Consider the following 16266-nt stretch of genomic DNA (forward strand, 5'->3'; position numbering starts at 1 on the left):
AATTGAGTTTCTAAATGAAAAATCCCTAATTCTAATTAACCACACACACAATTACTTGTCTAATTAATTGTATTAATGACACTATTTTCAAATTAATTCGGCATGATAAAATACCTATTTAAATGGACCTAATTAATTGCATGCATGTCTAATTAATTAATTGTGTTCCTAACTGAAAAAATCCATATTCCTCGTTATCCACACACATAATTGACTGTCGACCTAATTAGTTAATTGCATTAATGACTCGATTTTTAAATTGATTTGGCGCGATAAAATGCCTACGTACTTCAAATGGACGTGATTAATTGCATGCATAATTAATTTTATCTCTAATTAATTTCATTAATGGCTTAATTTTCAAATTTATCCGGTTCACGATTTTCAAATTGTTTTAGCATAATGGTTGCGTCCTAATGACGACGACATGCACATTCCCCTTTAATCGTACAGATGCATTGCTTTAGGCATTAAACCAGGTACTACTATATTGTTTTGGATTTCATGCCTGGACCGGGGAACTTGTGCTAAGGCGCGCTCCCTGTCAACAAACCATGAGGCCTGTGCAATCCCTCTCATATGTTGTTTGGGGCTTTTTATTCTCCTACCTTCCTTAGCCTCCTCCTATGCTTGTGTAATTTTGGATGTTTTCTTAAAGACATAAAGTGCATCTTAGATCTGATTAATATCACCGAAAACAAAAGCCATCTTGAAAAAAAAGCCAATATATATATGATAAACAACTGGACGCAGAATGACCAGTGTAAAAATAAAATCATAATAGTCGTCTTCTTCTACTGATTATATGCCACCCACTGCGTAAATTGAAATTGAGTAATTACTAGAATCTGGAAAGATCTTCTGATAAATCTCCATTGGTCATTTCATTTACGCGTGATGAAACCACAACCATATTATTTTCTATGTTTTAAATCTGGACCGTTTGCTTTATATTGCTTTAACAATTCAATCAATAGATAGATATATCAAGGAATGAATGTTAATTAGAAGTAGCCATTTTAATTGTTGTGCCAAGATCCTTCGGTAGTATGATATATCCGTGTTTATTGTTCTAGATGACAAACTTATATATATATATACACACACACCATCCACCTACAGTTTGAGCTTGACGCACAAAACATCTCAGACGAAACCCAAGAAAATCGTAGCAGCAAAGCCATGAGGCAGTCGCAAGCTCTCTCGCTTCTCGTCCTCCTGCTGCTCCTCGCCTCATCCAGCGCTTCCATTCTAGAAGACGCGTGCAGGAGCTTCGGCAACCCTGACACCTACAACATCTGCATCAAGTTCTTCAAGGCCGACAAGGAGAGCGCCTTGGCGAACAAGCGCGGCCTCGCCGTCATCGCCACTGGGATCGCAAAAAAGACGGCCGCGGTCACCCTCAAGCGCATCGCCGCCCTGAAGGCCAAGGACAAGGACCCGAAGATCCAGGCGATCCTTTTCCTCTGCGACCATTTTTACTCCATGGCTGTGGGCCTGTTCGACGAGGCAGCCATTTTCATCTGGTCGAACAAGGTGGGCGACGCGGTGACGAGCCTCGGCTCCGCGTGGAACGTCCCCCGAAGCTGCGAGGACGAGTTCCGCAAGGCAGGAGTGAAGTCGCCGTTGCATGCCGAGAACTCCAAGTTCGAGATGGAGTGCATCATCACTGTGGGTGTAACGGAGCGGCTGCGTGTAGTTAGCTAGCCGCCGAGGATATGTATCTGGGTAGAGTCCATTGCCATTTCAATGAACAAAGTCCTCGAAATTAATAAACCCCGTAATGTTATCACTGGACTATGCAGTATGCAAGACGTCCAAATATTGCAACTCTTTTCTGGGCACCTGATGACAGTATCCTGTAGCTTCTTGGCTTAGGTTGTTGGCCGGCTGATAGGTGCCCGAGGATAGCTTTGACGACTTCTTTTCTCTTTCTTAGTAGCTATAAGACTGTAGTTTCTATTAAATGAAATCAGAGGGGAGCGAGTTAGTGACCGAGCTCTATGGAGCCATTTATTTTTGAAAAAATTAAAATTCGAATTTCTCGGTTTCAGAAAATTTTGAAAAATTATATGCAAGAATACAAGGATGAAATGTATATGTGTAAAATTTTTAGGAAGAAATATGCTGAAATGCGATCAATACAAAAAAAATTCTGGACTTTTGCGGATGAATAGTACTATGGGTTAAAAACCACCAGATTTGTTTTTTTACACAGCCCTCATTTCAACGTATTTTATTTTGAAAATTTACACGCATGTACATTATGCCTCTATGTATATCTGTATTTTTTTCATAATATTTTGCAATGCAATAATATGAATTTTTAAAAAGGAGGCATCTATGGAGCTCGGCCTCCAAAAGCAGTATTTGGGGGAGCACTCTCTATACAAAAAATGTCACTGGACTATGCAATACGTGTTGGCGCATATTTCTTTTCTATGGATTTGTTTTCATTATGATATGAAAAAAGCAACGGCGATACCTTTCCCTCTAGCTAATTAAGGGGAAAGGAGATTAAGCGGCAGAAATATTTTGCCAGGGATGAAGGCAACACACAACGCTGAAACTGTTGAGAAACCGGGCCCACCTAGGGTGCGGCGGTGGAGGCCTGCCTATGGCACACCTCCTAGCCCCTACCATTCCACACTTTATGTTATGTGGGTACTTATTTATAATATCTAAATAGTTCATCCTCACTATCTATTTTTCTTGACATGCAGCCTACCCACCTCACCATATGTGCCCCACACATGCCACCTCATCTATGAAAAAATATTTTTTATTCTATTTGTCTTTGTCAAGAGCTATATTATTCTCAATGGATGAGTAATCACGCAGAACTATTCGTCTTCGTCTTCCATTTACATACTAACAGGAGAGACAACAGTTCATGACCATTAATTTCCTCCGCAAACTGACCGGAGATGGAACAATCCGTTCATCACCCTCGCCCATATATACTCCATCCAGATGCCCTTAACACGTGGACTGGGATGCAGGCCTCCATCCTCCTCCATACCACACAGCCTTGAACTGAAGGCCCGCCCACCATCTTGCACTGCACTACAACGTGAGCTGCAGTCGCTTTCCTCCTCTGTATTCTCCTTCTGATTTCTTTCACATGCAACATCTCTTCATTTTGACCTCCACTATCTCTCCTTCTCTATATTTTTTTTGTCAGCGTTCAAAACAAATTGGTAGATCTGAGTGACCTGGCACAGTTTGGTTAGTCCATGGCAATCCCATCTTATTCTCCTTTTCTCTAGCAAGGGGACTCAGAGTTTTTGTTTCTTCATGTTTTTCAATGAATGTCGATCTTCTCCTCCTGTAGTTTTCATGTGCACGCTTTGTTGGCTGTATTAATTCTGACTGTTATGCAAACACACTCCTTTGTGATGATGCAACGGAAGGACAATTGCATAGATGAAGTGGTTGCTATGCTAATACACTTCTTGCTGGCGTTCTTTACTCAACTTTTAATATAGCCCGTTAGACAAGGCATCTTCTATTGGTATGCGCATATTCACTTTCTATTTTATTTTATTTTTGCATGGATGTTCACTGACAGATGAAAAATGCACAATATCTTAAAAGCTATATTTTCTTCCGCTAGCTACTATATTAGTGGCATTTACCTTTTTTGGTTGTTCCCATATACAGTTGCATCCAAGGCTATACCATTAACAGTTAATATTTCTGGATTTCTTTTATTCTTTGGAATTGTAATCAAATTACTTATTATTGGAAACCCAATTAACAATCTTTACGAATTTCTTGAGTGATTTCCTTGCTTCCCGGCGTATTGTTTCGAACAAAATATATCGAAGGCAACAACCCTCTAGATTAACTAATTAATTATTTTTCTTAGCGTATATATTGTATATTGAGAATTATAGCTGGTGTAATTCAGATTTATAAACAATTTGTTGGTGCATACATACACCAGTAGCCAGTTTCCGGTATGTGTATCCCTGATGTCTGAATCTCCATGTAGTATTTATAAATAAATAAAATGTAATTGCTTTTCTTCATATGCTCTCACCGGGTCAGATGTTTAGTGGATCTTACAATTTAAAATGTGTTTTCACAACATGTGTTCTTGCTGACTCGGATGTTTATTGGAGCTTATAGTTTAACATGTGTGTCCGCAGCAACGCGCGGGGTATCTTCTAGTATACTAAGATGAGGAGCAACCATTATACATTGTTCAATCATTAATAAAGAAAGGCTCTCTTCTGCTTCTTTGTGTCCATCTACTTTATGGACCTTATGTGATCGACTATTTGGTCTACGACGCTCTTTCCCACTACGCAACCTTGGACCGGACCCGCCGGCAAGAGTTCTGAAACACATTAGCGACACGCTTCACTCCATCAACTCTCCGTCAAACCTGTGTTAAGTCTACATCAAGTAGGCTTTCTTCAATCCTATGGAGGTATAAACTTCGATCCGCCGTTTTGAAAAAAAAAATGATTCCCATTCTCTCCATGATTCATTTTTAGGACTACTTTTTTTTTGAATGAAGTTCCTCTATGGTGTAGATTTTTCTTGTGAGATCACGACAGACTTGATATCGCTGGCACAATGATGATCGGTATTGCATCACGAGAAATTTGTTGACTACACCGCAGGGAGATGGTGATTACACATGATCCAGATGAGCAAGGTACTGTCGCGATGTACCAGATGTACATGCGTCGTGGCATGTCGATGACACGATTTCGACATTCCCGAGCATGCACGACGTCTAGGTGACGTCGTGCATCCATGGCCGCATCCCACCGGCGATTGTGACGCATGAGTCGCCGTGGTCGCCCTGTTCCTGCTGGCTCTGCGTCGTGCCACTACCCCGTCCCCGCTGGTTACCGCATGTAGGGTCGCTGAGAGCTCGAGGAGACATTGTCATGTTTCTTGTTCTAGCCTCTGTTCTACACACGTTATGTTCTAGTTCACATGTGCAGATGCTATTTTCCTTCACTCTTCTAGATTACATGACTTGTTTCATCTCTACTATATTGGTCATGTTTTATTTACCTTTTTAGTTAATAAAATCATATCATAAATTGCTCATATTTTGAACAATCCAAAAACCTTGTTATAGGCAATTTACCCCGAGTGGTTTTGCTGCTTTCATGAGGCCTTCTATATTTGAGGGTATCCACTATAAAAGGTGGCGTGTGAGAGCCGTTCTATGGTTTCAAACCATGAGCTGCTATAACGCCACTCTTGGCAAACCTGAAGGAGGTCTTGATCCTCAACAGGAACAAGCTTTTCAGAACACCGCTACCTTGTTTAAGGCTGCTCTCTTGAGTGTCTTGATGAGAACATAGTTGATGATTATGCATCAATTGATAATGGAATAGATAGGTGGGATGCACTCGAGGCCAAGTTTTGGGTCTCGGATGCCGGCACTGAGCTGTATATCATGGAACAATTCTATGACTACAGGATGACTGATGAGCGCTACGTGGTTGAGCAAGCTCATGAGATACAGTCATTTTCTAAAGAACTGGAGCACTTCAATTGCATGTTACCGGACAAGTTTGTTGCCGGAGGCATCATCGCTAAGCTTCCTCTCTCGTGGAGGAACTTTGCAACAATACTGAATCAAACGTATGGCATTCACGTCTTTGTCATGTTAACTTCAGTTGCATGTCGCGACTAGCCAAGTTGAACTTAATCCCTAGTTTCACCACTGTCAAGGGATCTAAGTGTCAAGTTTGTGTGCAAGCTAAGCAACCTCGTAAGTCTCATACGACCGCGGAAACAAGAAATCTTGTACCATTAGAGCTCATACATTCAGATCTTTGTGAAATAAATTATGTTTTGACAAAAGGTGGAAAGAAATACTTCATGCCGTTAATTGATGACTCCACTAGATACTGCCATGTGTATCTTCTGAAATCTAAGGATGAGCCTTTGAACTTTTTCAAGATCTATAAAGTTGAAGCGGAAAACCAACTTGATCGAAAGATCTAGAGGCATAGGTCCGATAGTAGTGGAGAGTATTTTTCCAATGAGTTTGATTCCTTTTGTGTGGAACATGGTATAATCCATGAGAGGACACCTCCCTATTCACCTCAATCAAATGGGGTAGCCGAAAGAAAGAACCGTACTCTTACTGATTTGGTTAACGCCATGTTAGACATATCGGGTATCTCCAAGACATGGTGGGGGAGGCGATATTGACTGCATGTCATGTCCTAAACCGAGTTCCCAAAAAGAACAAAAAGATAACTTCATTCGAGGAATGGGAGAAGAAAAGGTTAAAACTCTCTTACCTACGAACATGGGGTTGTTTGGCGAAAGTCAATGTGCCAATTCCAAAGAAGCGCAAGCTTGGACCAAAAATTGTAGATTGTGTTTTCCTAGGATATGCTTTTCATAGCATTGGCTATAGATTTTTTGTTGTAAAATCTGAGGTATCTGACATGCATGTCGGTACAATCATGGAGTCGAATGATGCGACTTTCTTTGAAGATATATTTCCCATGAAGGATATGGCCAGCTCATCAAATCAGGAGATGCCTAGTTCATTGAATCAGGAATTAGTCACAATTACTGAACCTAAATTTCAACGAAACACTTTGGAATAAAGTTTCTACTAGGAGCAAGAGAAAGAAGATTACAAAGTCCTTTGGTGATGATTTTCTTGTGTATCTCATAGATGACCCTCCCAATTCTATTTCAGAGGCCTATGCATCCGAAGATCCTGACAAATGGAAGGAAGTGGTCCGTAGTGAGATGGATTCCGTTTGGCAATTGAAACTTGGGAGATTACTGATCGTCCTTATAGGTGCAAACCTATAGGGTGCAAATGGGTATTCAAGAAGAAGCTTAGGCCTGACGGTACTATTGAGAAGTACAAGGCACGACTCATGGCTAAGGGTTATACCCAAAAGGAAGGTGAAGACTTATTTGATACTTACTCACCTATGCCTCGACTGGCCACTATTCGAGTACTACTTTCACTAGCTGCCCACATGGTCTTCTCGTTCATCAAATGAATGTTAAGACCGCTTTCCTAATGAGAGAATTGGATGAGGAAATTTATATGGAACAACCAGATGGGTTGTAGTAGATGATCAGGAAGGAAAAGCGTACAAAGTTGCTGAAGTCCTTGTATGGACTTAAGCAAGCTCGCAAATAGTAGCATGGGAAGTTTGAAAGAACTTTAACAGCTGCAGGCTTTGTTGTAAACGAAGCTGACAAATGTGTGTACTATCGTCATGGTGGGGGCGAGAGAGTTATTTGTTGCTTGTATGTTGATGACATATTGGTTTTTTGGAACAAATCTGAATGTTATTATGGAGGTCAAGGATTTCCTTTCTCATTGTTTTGAGATGAAGGATTTAGGATTGGCTGATGTTATTCTGAACATCAAGCTGTTGAGAGACGATGATGGTGGGATTACATTGCTTCAATCTCACTATGTGGAAAAGATCTTGAGTTGCTTTGGCTACAGTGACTGCAAGCCCTCTCCAACACCATATGATGCTAGCGTGTTGCTTCAAAAGAATAGACAATTGATAGAGATCAATTGAAATATTCTCAGATTATTGGCTCACTTATGTACTTAGCCAGTGCTACAAGACCTGGCATTTCTTTTGCTGTTAGCTAGGTGGGCCGGTTTGTCTCAAAACCAGGAGATGTGCATTGCAAAGCTCTAGAGAGAGTTATGTGTTACTTGAAAGGCACTGCGAGTAATGGAATTCACTACACTGGCACTAGTAGAAAACAGGGCTTTGGTTCGGGCTTGCCCAGCCCATTAGTCCCGGTTCAGTCACGAACCGGGACCCATGGGGGGCATACGTCCCGGTTCGTGAGCCCAGGGGGCCGGCCGGGGCCTCGTGGGTATTGGTCCCGGTTCGTCTGGACCCATTTGTCCCGGTTCCGAGCACGAACCGCGACCAATGGGCCTCGCTCCTGGCCCACATCCATTGGTCCCAGTTCGTGGCTCGAACCGCGACAGAAGGCGGGGCTTTAGTTCCGGTTCCAGCCACGAACCAGGACAAATGAGTTGCCTATAAATACCCCATCGCTGCAGCAGAGCACTCCATAGTGCTCTGTTTTCCTGGCCGGCGAGGGGAGGGCATTTGGGTGCTCTAGCTCACCTCCTATGCACATGAGGTGTTCGATGAAATGCTCGAGCCACACTAGTTAAGCTTTCTCCTCTCGAAGGTTGACCTCCAAGCTCCATTTCCCCCGATATTTGCATAGGTTTAGCGGTCCGTCACGTCCCGTCCCCGTATTCACTGCCGTCGATCGCCTGCGCCGATCTCGTCGCCGGCACCAACGTGGTGAGCCTCTTGTTCTTATCTTCTTTCTGAAAGAAAAAATATTCTTACTTTAGATAGATACTTGTCTAATTTTCTTACTTTTATTATTGCTTGTTATTATATAGTGCCACTACTGGAATCAACTTCTTTGCTGTCCGCCATGGCAGACGGCAAAGGGATAGATCACGGACGACAAACTTCTTTGCCGTACGCCAGTAGACGGCAAACAGTCCGTCTGAACACGTGCCAGCAAAGGCCTTCTTTGCCGTCCGCTTCTTAGGAACGGATGGCAAAGGATTGTGTCGTCCGCCATCCGAGGCCAGCAGACGGCAAAGATAACGGACGGCCGTGGGGTGGGGTGAGGGCCGTTAGGGGGTTAACGGCGCTCTTTGCCGTCCGCCAGCGGACGGCAAAGATTCAAAGATGTTTGCCGTCCGTTGACGGACGGCAAAGAGCTCAGCTAGTTAGCACTGGGAAGCTGCCACGTGGCCAGCTATGCCGTCTGCCAGCGGACGCCAAAGTGATCTGAATCTTTGCCGTCTGCTGGCAGACGGCAAAGTGACCAAATAGGCAGCCAGTGTTTGCAGTCTGCTAGCAAACAATAACTGGACCCACCCACCTCTTTGCCGTCTGCTAGCGGACGGCAAAGATTCTTTGCCGTCAGCCAGCGGACGGCAAAGAACTGGCTGATGGCAAAGACCTTGTTTTCCATCAGCCACATCGTTGTCGTTCGTTTTCGTGTGGCTGACGGCAAAGACCTTCTTTGCCGCCAGCAAGCGGACGACAAAGAGTTGGCAGACGGCAAATAAGCTAATTTCAGTAGTGTGCGATGGTTTTGGTATCCGCCCCCGTCGGCCCTCGTCCTGTCTATGATTCGGATGTGGTATATATATTATCTTTTTATAACTATTTGGTTCATTTGTTGTTTATGACAATTATGCCGACCAATGTGACATAGATTTTATTTATGTAGAAAGTAGTTGAACCGGAAATTCCAACCGACCCTATTGTCGAGAGGTTGAATTTAGTTGAAGAAGAAAATAATTATTTGAAGGAAAAAATAAAAAAATTGAGGAGGAGAAGATGATATTGGAGTTGCATGTTGCGGATGTCGTCGATAATCACAAGATCAAGATGGATGCAATGCGGTTGAAGATTAGAAAGATTAGAAAATATGCCATTCATACCGAGGCTTGGTATCTTATGCCGTTGGATCAATTGTTACCTTGGTTATGATTATGATCGCATTTGTTGTTGCATTGAAAGGTTTTACATAGTTTCAATGTATGGTTTAACTAGATGCTCTGGAGAGCTATATGTTGTTCAATGAGAACTATGTATGTACTTTGTTTTTAATGTGATGATGAACTTCTATTAATTTGGTCACTTATCTATCTGTGTGAATCTGTAATGGTTTTTGACACACATGAGTTTCCGTATGAAACCCTGATACTTCGAAAGAGATTGTCCATTTTGTACACGAAGTGCACCTAGTTTTTGCTGTAACCCTCTCAACTTTTTTGCACATGCTATGTGGGTGAAATGATGATACCATGTCAACTTTCAACCTTTCTAGAGTTCATTTGAAATGCTTTTGAATTTCAGGGTCTTATAGCTCAAAAAAATCAGTAAATGCACGAAAAATAACAAATGAAGTCAGAAAGGGTTGAAAATTGATGATGTGGCTTTGAATGGTGCATTTTGAACACACAAAAAGTCTGGAGTTCAAATAAGTTCAAAAAATGAAATCCCTTTTGTCACAGATGAGTTTTCGTATGAAACCCTGATACTTTGAAAGAGAATGTCCGTTTTGTACATGAAGTGCATCTAGTTTTTGCCATAACCCTCTCTACTTTTTTGCACATGCTATATGGGTGAAATGATGATACCATGCAACTTTTAACCTTTTCAGAGTTCATTTGAAATGCTTTTGAATTTCAGGGTCTTATAGCTCAAAAAAATCATTAAATGCATGAAAAATAACAAATGAAGTCAGAAAGGGTTGAAAATTGATGATGTGGCTTTGAATGGTGCATTTTGAACACACAAAAAGTCTGGAGTTCAAATAAGTTCAAAAAAATGAAATCCCTTTGTAACAGATGAGTTTCCGTATGAAACCTGATGCTTCGAAAGGGATTGTCCGTTTTGTACACGAAGTGCATCTAGTTTTTGCTGTAACCCTCTCAACTTTTTTGCACATGCTATGTGGGTGAAATGATGATACCATGCCAATTTTCAACCTTTTCAGAGTTCATTTGAAATGCTCTTGAATTTCAGGGTCTTATAGCTCAAAAAAATCAGTAAATGCATGAAAAATAACAAACAAAGTTAGAAAGGTTTGAAAATTGATGATGTGGCTTTGAATGGTGCATTTTGAACACACAAAAAGTCTAGAGTTCAAATAAGTTCAAAAAAATGAAATCCCTTTGTAACAGATGAGTTTCCGTATGAAACTCTGATACTTCGAAAGAGATTGTCCGTTTTGTACACGAAGTGCATCTAGTTTTTGCCGTAACCCTCTCAACTTTTTTGCACATGCTATGTGGGTGAAATGATGATACCATGCCAACTTTCAACCTTTTCAGAGTAGAAACAAAATAAAATAAAATAAAATTTAATAAAATAAATAAGTAGCAATAAAATAAAATAAAATAAACTTTAATTAAATAAAATAAAATTTAATAAAATAAAATAAACTTTAATAAAATAAATAAGTAGCAATAAAATAAAATAAAATAAACTTTAATTAAATAAAATAAAATTTAATAAAATAAAATAAATAAACTTTAATAAAATAAATAAAAATAGCAACAGTAAGTATATTGTTGTAAGTAGAAACAAAATAAAAAAATAAAGCAACAAAGAAAACAAAAAACTGGAAAAAAAATAAAAATGCCACCTACTGGGCCATCACGGCCTGAATACGACTATAAACCCAGCTAGTTGGGCCAGGATTCAGGCCCGCGGAAGACCCAGCAGGCCCATAGGCATAACAGTGTCATATTAGGCCCATAGGCCTGTAGTTCAGAGGAGTTCGAGAGGGAAGAGGCAGCGGAGCTTATAAACAGGTGCAGGGCACTCTCAACTAGCGAGGTGGGACTAAACTCCCACCACCACGCCGCTGTGCAAGGCCATTGGTCCCGGTTGGTGGCACGAACCGGGACCAATGCAACCCTTTGGTCCTGGTCCATGGCACCAACCGGGACCAATGCCCCCCTTTAGTCCCAGTTGGTGCCACCAACCGGGACCAAAGGCCTCTGCTTCCCGCCCTTTGGGCTGCTGAAAAGAGACCTTTGGTCCCAGTTGGTGGCACCAACTGGGACTAAAGGGGGCATTGGTTCCGGTTGCTGCCACGAACCGGGACTAAAGCCTTTGTTATATAAGCCAGTACTTGTGAAAATTTCATTTCAGTTGTTCGATCCCTCCGACGACGCCGGCAGGCTGCCCGAGCTCGCCCCGTCGCCGCCCTCTGCCCCGTCGACGCAGCCGCCCCTGCCCCGACCACGCCGCCGTTAGCCCGCCTCGACCACGCCGCCGTTGCCGCTCCCCGACCACGCCGACGTCGCCCTGCCCCTGCCCCCCGACCACGCCGCGCGCCCTCGCCGTGCCTCTGCCTCGCCCTGCCCGGCCCGATCTACCACGCCGCCGTCGCCCCTGCCCCGACCACGCCGCCGTCGCCGCCCTCTACACCGACGTCGTGCCTCTGCCCCTGCCCTGACCACGCCGCACCTCTCCTTGGTCAGGCCGGCGCCGCCCCCCTTCCCCTGTCCTCTCCTGCCGGTTTTTTCCACATATATATGATGTTTTTTTTCCAGATTATATGTATATGTGTGAGTATATGTATGTGTGTATATCTGATTATATGTCCTTTTTCAGATTTTTTGCTCATATATATGATGATTAGTTTTTTGCATTTTTATAAAAAAATGCATATATGTATGTATTTTCTCTGTGTATATATGTTCATGTATGCAAAAGATAGATTTTTAGAAAAGTTTTATCTATGTATGTTCTCTGATTTAGTGCATTTTAGGTTAGTTTCATTTTTAGAAAAGTTATATATATTTATGAAGAAGGAAGAGAAGGAAGGAAGAAGAAGAAAAAGTTTTATAAATACAAAAGTTACATTTTTAGAAAAAGTTTTATATATCTAGCTAGGAAGAAGGAAGAAGGAAGAAAAATAAAAACTTTTACATATGCAAAAGTTACATTTTTAGAAAAGTTTTATCTAGGAAGAAGGATGAAGGAAGAAGAAGAAAAAGAAGAGGAGAGGAAAAAGGAAAACTAGAAGAGGAAGAAAGAGAAGAAGAAAGGAATACAGGAGGAGAAGAAAAACTAGAAATATTCTATTTTTTCTTCTTCTCCTCTGTTCCTTTCTTCTTCTCCTCTTTTTTTTCTTCTTTTTTTCTTCGATCTCCTCTGCTATTCCTTTCTTCTTCTCTTCTTTTTTTCTTCTTCTTCCTCTTCTTATTTTTTATCGGGTATGTCGTTGTTGATATACCCCCTCACCGATAACTTTGACCTGAGGGGGGGAGTCAATATACCCCCTCCACGATAACTTCGACATGGGGGGGGGGGGGGGGTCGAGGGCCGCCGAGGGTTCGAGGGGCGAGGGTCGGGAACTAGGGTAGAGGTCACCGTGGGTCGAGCACTACTAGGAAAAGGGCTATAGATAATATTGACATTAATGGCGCACCACACATGCGGTGCGCCACTACTATATACTAATGGCGCAGCATGTGTTGGTGCGCCATTAGTGTCCAAATACTAATGGCGCACCACATCCACGGTGCGCCACTAGTAACAATTTTTTTTTTCAAAACTAGTAATGGCGCACCAGGGGATAGTGCGCCGTTACTAGTTAAACTAGTAATGGCGCACCACATCCACGATGCGCCACTAGTAATTTTTTTTCAATTTTTTTATTTTTTTTCAAAACTAGTAATGGCGCACCACTCCCACGGTGCGCCATTACTAACTTGGCCCAAAAAATCCACCGAATGCACCCTTTTTTTTCAAAACTAGTAATGGCGCACCGTGTGTGTGGTGCGCCATTACTAGTTGAACTAGTAATGGCGCACCACTCCCACGGTGCGCCATTACTAACTTGGCCCAAAAAATCCACCGAATGCACCACCCCCCCGGACCGCCTTTTCAGTTAAAAAAAATAAAAGAAAATGATGGAAATGTCAAAAAAATAAAAGAAAATAAGTTTCCCATGTGATATGTGGTCTACTTGTTGGGAAAATTTACAAATATGAATTTCGACTTTATTTACAAAATATCTCTGGAATGTGTAAAATGGCATAACGTTTGCATACAAACTCGGATTAAAAAGTTTTTTATATGAAAAATCATCTACTCAAAAAGTTGCATCCGATTTTAACTGGGCGAACCCAGTTAAACATTTTCAAAATCCTCAAAAACCTACAGAAAAAAAGTTACGGGGCTTTTAAGATCTAGAGGGGAAAAATGAAAAAAATTCAAACTTACTAGTGGCGCACCATTTGCTAGGTGCGCCACTAGTAACAGAAAAAAAATTGGTTTCAAACTTTTTTTTTGAATTTTTTTTCAAAAAATGATACGTAATATGACCGGGAAGTTTGAAATATTTTTCAAAATTTCATCATACTCATGAACATGAACAAAGTCCTAGACATCAACAAGGTTTAATAGGATTGATATGATAGATATATCAACAAGTGCCTGTTAAGTGAGGTGGTGCTGGGGTTGGATAGAACTGCGAAGTTAAGCGTGCTCGGGCTGGAGTGGTGTGAGGATGGGTGACCTTCCGGGAAGTTTGACCACTTTGTGCGATTTGACTTGAGATTAAGCATATTGACCCGAGATTAAGCCATAGTGACCCGAGATTAAGAAAAAAATGAAAAAAAAATTGAAAAAAAAATTTCTGAAAAAAATTTGAAAAAAAATGTTAGTAATGGCGCACTTCTATGTGGTGCGCCATTACTAAGTCAAATAGTAATGGCGCACCATGGGATATACTAATGGCGCACTCCCTGGTGCGCCATTAGTATCTGGTATACTAATGGCGCACTCCCTGGTGCGCCATTAGTACCGGGTATACTAATGGCGCACCGCGCACCAGGGAGTGCGCCATTAGTATTAAATTCTAATGGCGTGATGCTAGTGGCGCACCTGTAGTGCGCCATTAGTAGCCAAAACAGGTGCGCCACTAGCAGGCCTTTTCCTAGTAATGGAGGGTTCGAAGGGCGAGGGGTCGTGGGTTTGAGGGTCGTCGAGGGGTCGAGGATCGCCGAGTGTTGTCGTCGAGGCCATCCCGAACCCTTCAAGCATTGCCGAGGCCACCCCAAACCCTAGAGAAGCGTCGAGGCCACTAATATGATTCCTTGTTGTGATTAGGTAGCTCGGTCTACGTTTGCCACTAATATATCCACCTGATGTCATGTTTGTATAATAATTTCCATGTTGTAATATTTGCAGAAACAATGGAGCACGGACGAGACGAGGCGGCAAAAGAGGTGTTGGGGGACATAATTGTGACGCCCCCGATTTGACCGTACACTAATCATGCACGCAAATGTGTACGACCAAGATCAGGGACTCACGGGAAGATATCACAACACAACTCTCAAACATAAATAAGTCATACAAGCATCATAATACAAGCCAGGGGCCTCGAGGGCTCGAATACAAGTGCTCGATCACAGACGAGTCAGCGGAAGCAACAATATCTGAGTACAGACATAAGTTAAACAAATTTGCCTTAAGAAGGCTAGCACAAACTGGGATACAGATCGAACGAGGCGCAGGCCTCCTGCCTGGGATCCTCCTAACTACTCCTGGTCGTCGTCAGCGGGCTGCACGTAGTAGTAGGCACCTCCAGTGTCGTAGGTGTCGTCGTCGACGGTGGCGTCTGGCTCCTGGACTCCAGCATCTGGTTGTGACAACCAGATAGAAAAGAAAAGGGGGGAAAAGAGGGGGAGAAGCAACCGTGAGTACTCATCCAAAGTACTCGCAAGCAAGGAGCTACACTACATATGCATGGGTAAATGTGTAAAGGGGCATATCAGTGGACTGAACTGTAGAAAGCCAGAATAAAAGGGGGATAGCTAGTCCTGTCGAAGACTACGCTTCTGGCCATCTCCATCTTGCAGCATATAGAAGAGAGTAGATTGAAGTCCTCCAAGTAGCATCGCATAGCATAATCCTACCCGGCGATCCCCTCCTCGTCGCCCGGTTAGAGAGCGATCACCGGGTTGTATCTGGCACTTGGAAGGGTGTATTTTATTCAGTATCCAGTTCTAGTTGTCATAAGGTCAAGGTACAACTCCGGGCCGTCCTTTTACCGAGGGACACGGCTATTCGAATAGATAAACTTCCCTGCAGGGGTGCACCACATAACCCAACACGCTCGATCCCATTTGGCCGGACACACTTTTCTGGGTCATGCCCGGCCTCGTAAGATCAATGCGTCGCAGCCCCACCTAAGCACAACAGAGAGGTCAGCACGCCGGTCTAACCCTATGCGCGCAGGGGTCTGGGCCCATCGCCCTATGCACACCTGCACGTTGCGTACGCGGCCGGAAGCAGACCAAGCCTAGTGGCGTTCCAGTCCAATCCGGCGCGCGCCACTCAGTCGCTGACGTCAAGAAGGCTTCGGCTGATACCATGACGCCGGGATACCCATAACTACTCCCGCGTAGATGGCTAGTGCGTATAGACCAAATGGCCAGACTCAGATCAAATACCAAGATCTCGTTAAGCGTGTTAAGTAACCGCGAACGCCGACCAGGGCCAGGCCCACCTCTCACCTGGGTGGTCTCAACCTGCCCTGTCGCTCCGCCACAAAGATCCACTTGCGGGTACTCCAACGAGCCGACCTGACTTTAGTCACCACATGTGTCATGTATATAGTATATAAGTATATACCCGTGATCACCGCCCAGGTGATCATGGCCCGATAGTATAGCATAGCAGACGGACAAGAATGTAGGGCCACTGA

The 16266-nt window shown here is 42.9% G+C and overlaps 1 protein-coding gene across 1 annotated transcript; it reads left to right on the forward strand.

The window, feature by feature from the left end:
* The first annotated feature begins 1133 nt into the window (after positions 1–1133).
* On the forward strand, positions 1134–1776 carry LOC109767362 (pectinesterase inhibitor 12-like). The gene has a single exon (XM_020326123.4). It carries the CDS (start codon positions 1183–1185, stop codon positions 1705–1707), a length of 525 nt encoding a protein of 174 aa, XP_020181712.1. The 5' UTR covers positions 1134–1182; the 3' UTR covers positions 1708–1776.
* Positions 1777–16266: the final 14490 nt, after the last annotated feature.

The sequence above is a fragment of the Aegilops tauschii genome, chromosome 6, assembly GCF_002575655.3.
Source record: "Aegilops tauschii subsp. strangulata cultivar AL8/78 chromosome 6, Aet v6.0, whole genome shotgun sequence".
NCBI classification, from domain to species: Eukaryota; Viridiplantae; Streptophyta; class Magnoliopsida; order Poales; family Poaceae; genus Aegilops; species Aegilops tauschii.